The sequence below is a fragment of the Salmo salar genome, chromosome ssa09 (assembly GCF_905237065.1).
Source record: "Salmo salar chromosome ssa09, Ssal_v3.1, whole genome shotgun sequence".
NCBI classification, from domain to species: Eukaryota; Metazoa; Chordata; class Actinopteri; order Salmoniformes; family Salmonidae; genus Salmo; species Salmo salar.
In genome coordinates, this window is record NC_059450.1 from 133,554,239 (window position 1) to 133,566,352 (window position 12,114).

General features: G+C 41.6%; 1 protein-coding gene across 1 annotated transcript in view; it reads right to left on the reverse strand.

The window, feature by feature from the left end:
- The window catches only part of LOC106613001 (mediator of RNA polymerase II transcription subunit 13-like), a 31,819-nt gene extending 23,447 nt beyond the window's left edge, over positions 1-8,372 (reverse strand). Inside the window, 5 exon segments of the mRNA XM_014214797.2 lie at positions 64-261; positions 508-653; positions 5,120-5,288; positions 6,029-6,263; positions 7,666-8,372. Of these exon segments, the coding sequence (XP_014070272.1) occupies positions 64-261; positions 508-653; positions 5,120-5,288; positions 6,029-6,263; positions 7,666-7,731 (814 nt within the window). The 5' untranslated portion in view covers positions 7,732-8,372.
- Positions 8,373-12,114: the final 3,742 nt, after the last annotated feature.

The window sequence follows — 12,114 nt, forward strand, 5'->3', positions numbered from 1 at the left end:
CTAACCATTAGAATAACATCCACACTGGACAACACACAACTGTAGCAACAACCCCCATCTTACCAACAAGGACCTCCACGGCTGCTAGTGAGTCGTCCTCCCAGTCTGCATCCTCCATCTTGTCCTCGGGGCGGTCCTTGGCGCTGGGGCTGATGGGATAGAACTGCCTCCACTCCTCAATAAGTTTCTGGGTGGGGTGGTCAGACATCTTGAAGGACTGGCCCGTGACCGTCCCGTTCAGACCGTATGGACTCAAGATGACTGTGGAAGGGAGAGAGGGGACATGAAGTGTGAGGTCAGCACAGGTCAGAATAGAGTCTTGACGAGAGATAAATTACTTATGACAGCAGAGAGCAAGACTATGCTTTAATTATAAATACTACTGCATTGCCTTTGACATAAAAAATAAAAACCTATGGACATTCTAGTATCTAACCAATGGCAGGTAGATCAACTTGTCTCAACAGGATATGGCTGGGTGACCAGGCCGTGACTGGTTAGACCCACCTTGCAGGGGGCTGGCATTTTGTTGTACCAAGCTCAGATGTTCTTCACCTAGCCTCTGGACAGGCTGGTGCTGGGCAATCTCCACGCTAGTGCACACGTTACTGTCCCCGTGCAGGAAAAAGGTGAATGCACACGACAAGTGCTCACTGCAGAGGGGATGGAAAACAGACACTCAGATAAATCTGGAAATATAATGGTCGGTACGATATTCCTTAGACAAGCAATCAGAGTGAAACATCAAAAGATTCAATGTGTTATGAGATACAGAAATATAACACAAAGCTAAATAATTGATTGTCAATTGGATTAACTGGTACCAGGACAAATGACAGGTTTCATAAATGCAAAAGAATGTGCAATTAAATGGGGTTGAACAGGGAGGTGACAGGATACTACAGCCAAATTAAAACTACATCAAACAAATCTAGAGTCCTATGAGGATGTTAGCAGGGCTGGGGCTCAAAATTAAAAGGTAAACAAAGCTCTGCTGCTGTATGCTGAGTAAAGACCCATATTCATGATTTCTTGACAGACCGAGCAAGTCAAGATAGACTGGTTTATTACAAATCTGTGCATTCTTCCCTTCTCCCTGAGGCTCACTCATGTTATACGTGCACTGAACAGCTAAGAGTAAACGTAGTGATTAAAAACCAAAACCACACACACACATATTTTTCTTAAACCAAAACTATTCCCATTTCTTTTTCCTCGATTGAAAAGGAGCTTAGGTGGTGGGTGTGGCAGGGGGTATGGCAATGGGCATGGTCGGCACTGAAATTCTCTACACAATTTCCTGCAATTCTACCATTTTCTCCATGGAGCGATGATCATTTTTTGAAGTTTAAAAGCTAATTTCGTGCTATACTACATATTCTGCAATGGAGCGAAGATAAAATGTTAATAGTTTTAAAGCCAATTTACTGCAGTTATATGCATTTTGCTATGGCTAATGCGGTGTTCTTATGCTCAAAACAAAATCAATACTGCTAAATTCATTGTTTTTGGAATTATCAATTCTTCCTGATTGACAAGCTTTTATTTTGGTATTTTGGTGATTGTAGTACTCAAAGCTTATTATTATTAATATATATATATATATAGCGCTTTGTAAAGTATTCTGACCCTTGAAGGTCCCCAAGAACACAGTGGCCCCCATTCTTAAATGGAAGACGTTTGGAACCACCTAGACTCTTCGAAGAGCAGGCCGCCCAGCCAAACTGAGCAATCGAGGGTGAAGGGCGTTGGTCGGGGAGGTGACCAGCAACCCGATGTTCACTCTGACAGAGCTCCAGAGTTCCTCTGTGGAAATGGGAGAAACTTCCAGAAAGACAATCATATCTGCAGCACTCCACCAATCAGGCCTTTATGGTAGAGTGGCCAGGCAGAAGCCACTCCTTAGTAAAAGGCACATGACAGCCCACTTCAAGTTTGCCACAAGGCACCTAAAGACTCTCAGACCATGAGAAACAAGATTCTCTGGTCTGACTTAAACCAAGACTGAACTCTTTGGCCTGAATGCCAAGCGTCACGTCTGGAGGAAACCTGGCACCATCCCTATGGTGAAGCATGGAGGCAGCATCATGCTGTGAGAATGTTTTTCAGCGGCAGGGACTGAAATACTCGTCAGGATCGAGTGAAAGATGGATGGATCCAAGTTCAGCGGGATCCTCAATGTAAACCTGCTCCAGAGCCCTCAGGACCTCAGACTGGGGTGAAGGTTCACCTTCCAACAGGACAACAACCCTGAGCACACAGCCAAGACAACGCAGGAGTGGCTTCGGGCCAAGTCTCTGAAAGTCCTTGAGTGGCCCTGCCAGAGCCCGGACTTGAACCCGACCGAGCATCTCTGAAGAGAGCTGTAAATAGCTGTGCAGCGACGCTCCCCATCCAACCTGACAGAGCTTGAGAGGATCTGCAGAGAATGGGAAAACTCCCCAAATACAGGTGTGCCAAGCTTGTCGTGTCATACCCAAGAAGATTGTAGGCTGTAATCACTGCCAACGGTGCTTCAACAAAGTACTGAATAAAGGGTCTGAATACTTCTGTAAATGTTTTTTATTATTGTTATTAAATTAGCGAAAATGTCTAAAAACCTGTTTTTAAATTTGTCATTATGGGGTAGTGTGTGGATTGAAGAGGAATTGCTTTTATTTAATCAATTTTAGAATAAGGCTGTAACCAAACAAAATGTGGAACAAGTCAACGGGTCTGAATACTTTCCGAAGGCACTGTAGGTCTATTATCTTTTCTACATACCTTCTCTCTGGTTTTAGTCGCTTAAGTTTACACAAAGCGATTTTCATCTCAACCTGTAATTAATCTACTTTGGATTTAGGCAGCCCGTCAAGGATTACAATGGCAGAAATCTTTTCAGGCAAGTCATTAAACAAATCTTGATTTGCTACAAGGTTGAATCAAAGATGGGAATGTTGGCATGAGAAGGCACCTGACAGGGTTACCATTTTCAAACAAATCCTTACAATCAAAACTTTTACAGTCTGTGTCACATAGATAGCAGCTACATTACTTTGCTGAAAGGATAATAGTCTTAACATACCAGAAATACACCAGTCACATATAAACCGAAGACTTTATGACAGGCTATTGGTCTGTTCCTAGAGCGACAGGACCATGTCTGCACCACAGAAAAAGCTCATTGTCCATGAATGGGTCAGAGGATGGGTGTGAGGGTTGAGAGAAAAGGAGAGCAGGGAAGGGAGTGAGGACCAGAGTCACAACAACATTCCTCACGTATTTGTTGTGCACTTCTATGTCATTAAAATCTACCGCCAGGTGCCTGCTTACTGTGAGGAAAATGATCAGTGAGGCCTGAGCCCTGGCCTTCAACCAGCATGGACAAGACAGAAGATCATTTTAGTTTCAGTTAAAAGTGCTCCTCCAAAACACCAACTTTCCTTAAATAGGCCTAGTTAAAAATATACTCATGGAATTGAAATGTTAAACAACAAGGCTTTATTTCCTCACGAGTGCTGCACAGCCAAGCGGCTAAACATATCAAAACAGTTCCTGTTGACATGGTTGGTGTAAAACCACAGTGCAGACTCAGCATGTTCCAAAGACAGCCCTGTTTACCAGACAGAGAGTACAGGCGACAGTGAGACCGCTGGATCGCACTCACACCCCCACCCACTCTCATTTTCACCAAGTCCAAGCAGGCACTGGTCTGCTTCAACACCCACTTGTAGATGTCTTCATCCAGAACAATGGAGACCAAGGGCCCATTTCTCAAACACTTCACACCCGTAAACACATCGTGACACCTTAACCCCCCAGTGAACATGCATTGCAATCCCCTCAATTCTATCTCACTCCCCCGTGTGTGTGGAGTGGGGGCTCTGAAATTAACAGAGCAAAACAGAAATGCTTAAAACAGCAGAACTGCTTGAATTACTAGGGTAGGCAAAAGACAGGGCTCAGATTAGCTCATCAGGACACTCCAGGATTCCCCCAGGCCCCATTCAAGTGCAGGGGGAAGCCAAAACGGTGATGTCATTCCCCTTAAAGAACCATTCGGGCACACATTTTTTTCTCGAAGCAAACCTAAGTCAGTAGCCGAAGTCTTCGCCCCTTCATCTGTGATTGGTCAAGAGTAGCGATTCTTCAATAAATTATGTTGCCATTCATTTTTATGCACATTTTTACATTGACAAATACTGCACTAAACATCTTCGATGTAAAATTGGGTGACTAACAGTACTATTGACGTTTTTTTCTAGATTTTCAAGCAAAGGTCTTTAAGGGAGTATGCGAGCACACTTGTTCGGTTGGCCTAGCCAAACGGAAGCATGCTCACGCATAACAGGGCAAGAATTAATACAGTATGCATGTCTACGATCAGTAGCAGAACAAAACAATCTGCTGCTTGTTCAGCCTAAAACAGGCATAGATTCCTTAATCTTTCCAAATTAATTTAATGGCAGGGTAGTAGTTTTTTTGGAAATCGATCAGATAATCTGTGCAGGCTGACTCACGTGAACAAGTATACATTCACCTGTACTGACAAATACTCTACGGACAACAGAAACAGGAAACTCTAGACATCCAAGTAATCCAGCCGGGCTATTAACAGAAAAGAATACTGAAGCGGACATGAACTAAACATATGCTACCTTTGAAGAGCAGTGTCCTAGGTGGATTTCAATGAATCCATCTACACAATTTACCTCAGGGTTTCTTTCAAGAATAAATCATAAGGGACAAAAGTGTCAGATAGGGAGTAAATGACAAAGTGTCTACATTTCTATGGCCTGTGTTAGAAAGCATATGCCCGAACATCAAGTAAGAGGAAAACTATCACACTAAGAAATGGCTGAATTTCACACTAGACACCAATGCATGTCATTAACAACTTTGATTGGCATCCACTCAATTTACTGTAGGCCTACATTTGTATCCAACAAATTTACTTTTCTTGGCAGACGTTTTAATCCAGTGCAATACATTTCTAAAATCAATAAGGAAGTACACTGATCAGGATGACTAGTTGACCTGCTGTATACATTTACCAGAAACAGTCAACAGAGCACTCTGCAATACTGATGAAGATATCAATGGACTGGTTACAGAAGAGGGATATTATGGGGACTTTTACCTCTTATTGATGGGCTTCTCATCCTTCTCGTAGGGCTTGACAAACCACTTGCCAATACGGACAAAGCTGCGGTTCATGAGGCAACGCTCCAACAGGTTATGGACAGCTTTGAACAGGAGTGTGCGGCACTCATAGGACAAGCCACTCTCCCACTCGCCGTCCTCCTCACCTGAGCCAGGAAGAGAGAAAAGACAGTCAGATACCTGCTGAATGCTCCATCAACATCACAACTGTAAACAAGAACTCAAGAATTGGTGGTGTCACTTTTTGCCATGGGTTCAAACACTTCAGAAAAAAGATAGGATGGGAATTTTTGACCATCTGCCAATGTTTACAATAAAACTCAACACATTATGCAACCATGTAAATAATAAGTTAAAGGGAAACTCCACTCAAAAACAGAAGTCAAGCGGTCTCGCCTTCAAGATATTTGACATTCAAGAACCAAAGTGTCACCACCCACATCATCATGAAGATTATTTTTTTGTTTTGCTTTGTCAGTGGCAAGGCCTATAAGATCTAGCCACCAGGCAGCCCCTTAGCTCTCTACAGGGTAAAGCTAACTACTTTAACAGGAGCTGCGACCCCAATGAAAAAGCTGATGGGAGATATGATTTATGCGTTCATATGACTGGTATCGTGATGTGCAAACCCACTTCCAACAACAGGCAGAACTCAAAACTGTAGGCCCAACATGTAAACTACTTGCATCTTTTGGTAATGAAAGATGCAGGCAGTCATTGAAGTGTGTCAGGCTGTGAACTACTGTGGGTCCTCAACCGAGCAGTGTCTTTCCCCATTTGCATAGCACTTGCAGCCCCTCTCCCAAGTGTCAACTGAGAGTTCATCCTAACTCCAATGCCATGTGAGCAACAAGCAACCCTTCCTGTGGCAGAGGCTAGCCCTTACTTGACAGCTCGTGGTGGATGAGCTCGGCAAAGCTGGGGTCATCCCCCCACCAGAAGAGCCAGAGCTCGCGGCGACCCGGGGTGTGGTGCCTTCGCCACACGCTTAGCACATCGGCCGCCAGGCACCGGCTGAAGCTGCACAGGATGGGGTCCTCCTCCGTCACGGGGAACAGGATGGGCGAGGATGTGGGCCCCTGCCACACAAAACGTCGCCATTTTATCCCAGTCAGGTCAGCCTGGGGGACAGGGTGAGAAAAGAGAGCTGAGACAGAGGCCCAATCCCAAATGAACACTACACCCTGTGCACTTGTAGAGATTTGAGAGGATTTGACAGGTGAAAAGAATTTGGTACTAGCTCCACGTTGCCGATAGGCTTGGTGGAAGTTTCACCATATTGCTTATACCAACCAAATCCTTTCAGATCTCCAAAAGTGCATAGGGTCCATTTGGGATTGGCCCAGAGAGAGGCTGCAAGCCCGCTGAATGCAAAGCAGTACAGTAGTAGCCTGACAACTTTAACAGCTGCACTATCCAATCAGTGTGAAGCACCTCCAAATACAAAATGTAAAGGAATGCACCTGCTCCTTCTGTGCAACCTAACCTTCCAACTCATTAGTCTTCAGGGTTCAAAGGGTGGGAAATCCCTTTCTATCAAAGTATTTAGTGCCAATGGATATTACCTAGAATACCTTTGAATGCTATGCAACACATTTGCCAGAAAAATAATATAGTACCAATTCAAAATATGGCAAGATATTTCTTATATCCTAGTTTCAATAAAATATACAGTTTCAGAATCACTAAAACTATTTGTTACACTGCTTTGCTTTATCTTGGCTAGGTCGCATTTGGAAATGAGAACTTGTTCTCAACTGGCCTACCTGGTTAAATAAAGGTGAAATAAAAATGTTTTCAAATAACTACTAGCCTATAGTTGATATTATGTACACTTATCTGGGTACCCTGCTTAAAGTTCTATCCATAAGGGAGTACCACATAATACTACAATGAGGAAGTGTGAAACTCAGTAGATTCGTGAGTTGTAGTTGACAGCATTGGCAATAGGAATGCTCACTGAAGAAAACAATACTGTAGACAATCATAGGCTGACTCATGATATTGTTGGCCTAAAAAGTTAGCCATAACTAGCTAGCTACCTAGCCAAGCATCAAGTTGTAAACAAACAAGGTACAAGGTATGACTAGTTGCTAACTAGTTGGATATATGCAATTGCAGTCAAATACATAGCTAATGGTGCTGATGTGAAGAATAATAAACAAATCTCACAATGACAGACATCACAAAAGAAACTGAACCTAGCAAGACAGTTAGCCAACATTAGCTAAATTAGCTAGCTACTGAGCGACATGATACAGGTAACTAAGTATTTTTGTTGTTGAATCTGGTGAACTTCAATTGCTATAAACTAACATATCAACCAATATTAATGTAAGCTAGGTAAATTAGCTAGCACACTTGCAAAATTGCATTAGCCAGCAATCTAGAACAGGCCTTGACGCCTCCACAGTCAGCTGTAGTCAAGCGGTTTAGCTTGCTGACTGGCTAGCCAAAATGGCTTTCTGGCCTCAGTTTGAGCTAGCTAACGTTAGCATGCTAACAGCGAGTTTAATCACTTACCAGGCAAAATAGGTTGGAGTGGCAGTCCTCCAAACTGGCCCCGTTTGGTACAAAACATGAACTCATCCTCACAGAGTGGTTGAACAATCCATCGTCTCGGTTACAGATAAGAGCAATATTCAGCCAAGTTTTAAGCTATTTAATCTGGATAGAGTATTTAGTCAAATACCCCATAAAACTAAGATGCTAACTGGCTAGTTATTTATACAACCGGTTGATGATGGCTAGCCACTACGCTAGCTTTAGCTAGCTAAACAATATCGCTGTCTTGATAGCCAGCTAACACAACTAGTTAGCTTTCTACGCTAACAAATTCATCAACCCCACTTCCGAGTCCGTTTTCTTACTTTACTACACAATATGTTTAATAAAATATATACACGAACCATACCACAACCTCACCATAAAGTGATCTACTAGTAATCTTAAACAATTTCAGAGCAAAGAAACTCTCCCCTCCTCCTGAGTTTCGCTAGCCAACATAGCCAAGTCAGACTAAATAAAACAGTTCGCTAACACCACCCTTCTATTCCCCATAGTCGCCGGAATCCGATAAAACTACAAAAACTTTCACTCAAATACTGAAATCATGATGTAAATGTCCAGTAAGCTTAAGCATTTGCGTTCACTGATTCTCGGGTCCTGCAGGTTTCCATTTGAATTCATGGATTGAATTCTTTAATGGCGGCCAGGAGGACAACTCTGCCTCCCAACTCCCATTGGCCAATGTGTGGTAACTGGAAAAAAAAAAGGGGGGGGGGGGGGTTCAAACTATAACTGATGGCTCGTAGCTGAGTTTACTGATCAAACCAGCGAGATCTTTGTATCAGGCAAATCTCAGCCTATAATGATCAACACGCTTTCAGGCTCCAGTCAGCTATAATCGATAACAACTGCATTGTATTATTAGCTGCCATTATAGCAAGCCTTTTGGAGTTTTCCCTGGCAATTAAAAAAATAAATATATATATATATATTAGATGAAACATTTCTAGGTATACCCTTGTACTGTATACCTAGAAGGGATAGATATATAGATACAATAGAAATCGGTTTTATAAATAACACCTACTACTATCAATAAAATACAGTGGCTATTTCTACATCAATTTTGTGTGCATCCTAGATATGGGTGCTGCTGCCTACTAGAATATATGGGAAATATATGGGAAGGTGAGATAAGGAATACCTGGGAGAATGCGATGAGAATGCTGACCTCCGAGTTTGTCTGTCCAACAGGGAAACACTAATGCTCTGTCCTTAATGGAAATAGTAAAAACATAACCTCTCATCCTGGCCCAAGGCAGTCCTGAGGCTGCACCTGAACATCGCAGGTAACCCTCCTCAAGACACATAGGTCTCCTGCAAAAAAAGCCCAACATGTCACCATAACTGGGCACATATGTACTAAATGTTTGAATTTGTGAAAGCTTTCTCATGTTATTTTTCAGAAGGTAATATGACATAAGGTAGAGCAAAAGGTAAATAGAGGTTAATGAATGGGAATCATATCTCAAACATACACATAACTGCATGGGGGAGCTCTGACAGAAGTTTGGCATGATGTGTGAAAAACGCTACAAATCGTTCCTATAACTTGAATGGAATTTGTGCCACAAATGCTAAAACGCTATCATAGAATCAGTGCCAGGGAAACTAAACAAAAAAAATGAATTGCTCTCATACCTTGTCCATAGATTGCTTACAGGGTAAGAACACCAATGTGCCATTTTGTAGTTTGGATGAACTATCCCTTTACATTTAAGTCATTTATCAGATGCTCTTATCCAGTGGTGTAAAGTACTTAAGTCAAAATACTTTAAAGTGCTACTTATGTAGTTTTTTGGGGTATCTGTAATTTACTATTTAAATTTTGACAACTTTTACTTCACTACATTCCTGAAGAAAATATTGTACTTTTTACTCTGTACATTTTCCTTGACAACCCAAAGAACTCGTTACATTTTGAATGCTTAGCAGGACAGGGAAATTGTGAAATTGACACACTTATCAAGAGAAGAGGTCATCGCTACTGCCTATGGTCTGGCGGACTCACTAAACACAAATGCATCTTTTGTAAATAATGTCTGAGTGTTGGAGTGTGACCCTGTCTATCCGTACATTTTCTAAACAAGAAAATGGTACCGTCTGCTTTGCTTAATATAAGGAATTTGAAATGATTTTACTTCTACTTTTGACACTTAAGTATATTTGAGCAATTACATTTACTTTTGATACCTAACTATATTTGAGCAATTACATTTACTTTTGATACTTTCATTTTTACTTGAGTAACTTTCTATTAGGGTATCTATACTTTTACTCAAGTATGACAATTGGGTACTTTTCCCACTACTGCTCTTATCCACAGCGACTTATCGCTGCAATTAGGGTTGCTCAAGGGCACAGACAATAGTTTTTCACCTAGTCGGCATGGGAATTCAAATACCAACCAGAAAATCAATACATCCACTTTTCATCTAATAAAATCTTCAATATGTTTGAAAAAGCAAAAGATAAAATTGATTCATTTCACAAAATATCATATGGTTCATTATGAGTCTCATATCAAAAGTGTCTGTATCACTGTTTTTATTTTGCAAAATCCAAACAAGTGCACCTAGTCATGCAGTACCACTTATCACCATGTGGCAGTAGCACCAGTAAGATACATTTATTTTTAAGGAAATTGGCAGCAGCCACCCAGTCTGGCTCTCAGACTGGCTACTGCTGGTTTAGAGGGGATAGTAGCATAGAAGACATCCTCTTCCACAGCGAAGTCTATGTCAAATAATTCATACATGAGATTGTTGACACTGGCAAATATTATTCAAGGAGAGCTGGTACAACAGGCTGGAATGCTGAGTTACTTGAACTGGCCATATTTACTTTATGCCAAGGTTGGCCACGCAGCAAAACTTAATCTAGGCAGTATACAAACCAGATGAGGTTTAACACTTTTTAAAGTCTACACTACCGGTCAAAAGTTTTAGAACACCTACTCATTCAAGTAAAAAAAAAAGGGTATACTGAAGATAGCCCTATTTGGTAAAAGACCAAGTCCATATTATGGCAAGAACAGCTCAAATAAGTAAAGAGAAATGACAGTCCATCATTACTTTAAGACATGAAGTTCAGTCAATATGGAACATTTCAAGAACTGAAAGTTTCTTTAAGTGCAGTCTCAGAAACCATCAAGTGCTATGATAAAACTGGCTCTCATGTGGACCGCCACAGGAATGGAAGACCCAGAGTTACCTCTGCTCCAGAGGATAAGTTCATTCGAGTTACCAGCCTCAGAAATTGCACCCTAAATAAATGCTTCAGAGTTCAAGTAACAGATGTCTCAACATCAACTGTTCAGAGGAGACTGTGTGAATCAGGCCTTCATGGTCAAATTGTTGCAAAGAAACCACTACTAAAGGACACCAATAACGAGTAGAGACTTACTTGGGCCAAGAAACACGAGCAATGGACATTAAACTGGTGGAAATTTGTCCTTTAGTCTGGAGTCCAAACTTGAGATTTTTGGTTCCAACCGCCGTGTCTTTGTGAGACAAGGTGTGGGTGAATGGATGACCTCCGCATGTGTATTTCCCACCGTAAAGCATGGAGGTGTTATAGTGTGGGGGTGCTTTGTTGGTGACACTGTCGATGATTTATTTAGAATTCAAGGCACACTCAACCAGCATGGCTACCAGAGCAGTCATTACGCCATCCCATCTGGTTTGGGCTTAGTGGGACTACCATTTGTTTTTCAACAGGACAATGACCCAACACACCTCCAGGCTGCGTAAGGCTATTTTACCAAGGAGAGTGATGGTGTGCTTCCTCAGATGACCTGGCCTCCACAATGACCCGACCTCAACATAATTGAGATGGTTTGGGATGCGTCGGACCGCAGAGTGAAGGAAAAGCAGCCAAGTGCTCAGCATGTGGGAATTCCTTCAAGACTGTTGGAAAAGCATTCCAGGTGAAGCTGGTTAAGAGAATGCCAAGAATGTGCAAAGCTATCAAGGGAAAGGGCAGCTACTTTGAAGAATCTGAAATAGTTGGATTTGTTTAACACTTTCTTGGTTACTACATGATTCCATATGTGTTATTTCATAGTTTTGATGTCTTCACTATTATTCTGCAAAGTAGAAAATAGTAAAAATAAAAGAATAACCCTTGAATGAGTAGGTCCTAAAACTTTTGACCGGTAGTGTAGGTCATAGTCCTTGGACTTTGTCACAGTAATTCTAGTCCCACTAAGCAAATGGTACCTTCCCAACAATTAAAAATACACTATGATAGAGTTATTCATTTTAGTGTGGTGCATATTGTTTAATATTATAGAGGATATGCATGTACTCATTTAGTTCTTACCCAACAACATTCTCTTCTCTATCAGTACAAGAATACAAATGTAATAACCAAAAGTCCACATTCAGTTAGTAATTCAAAATG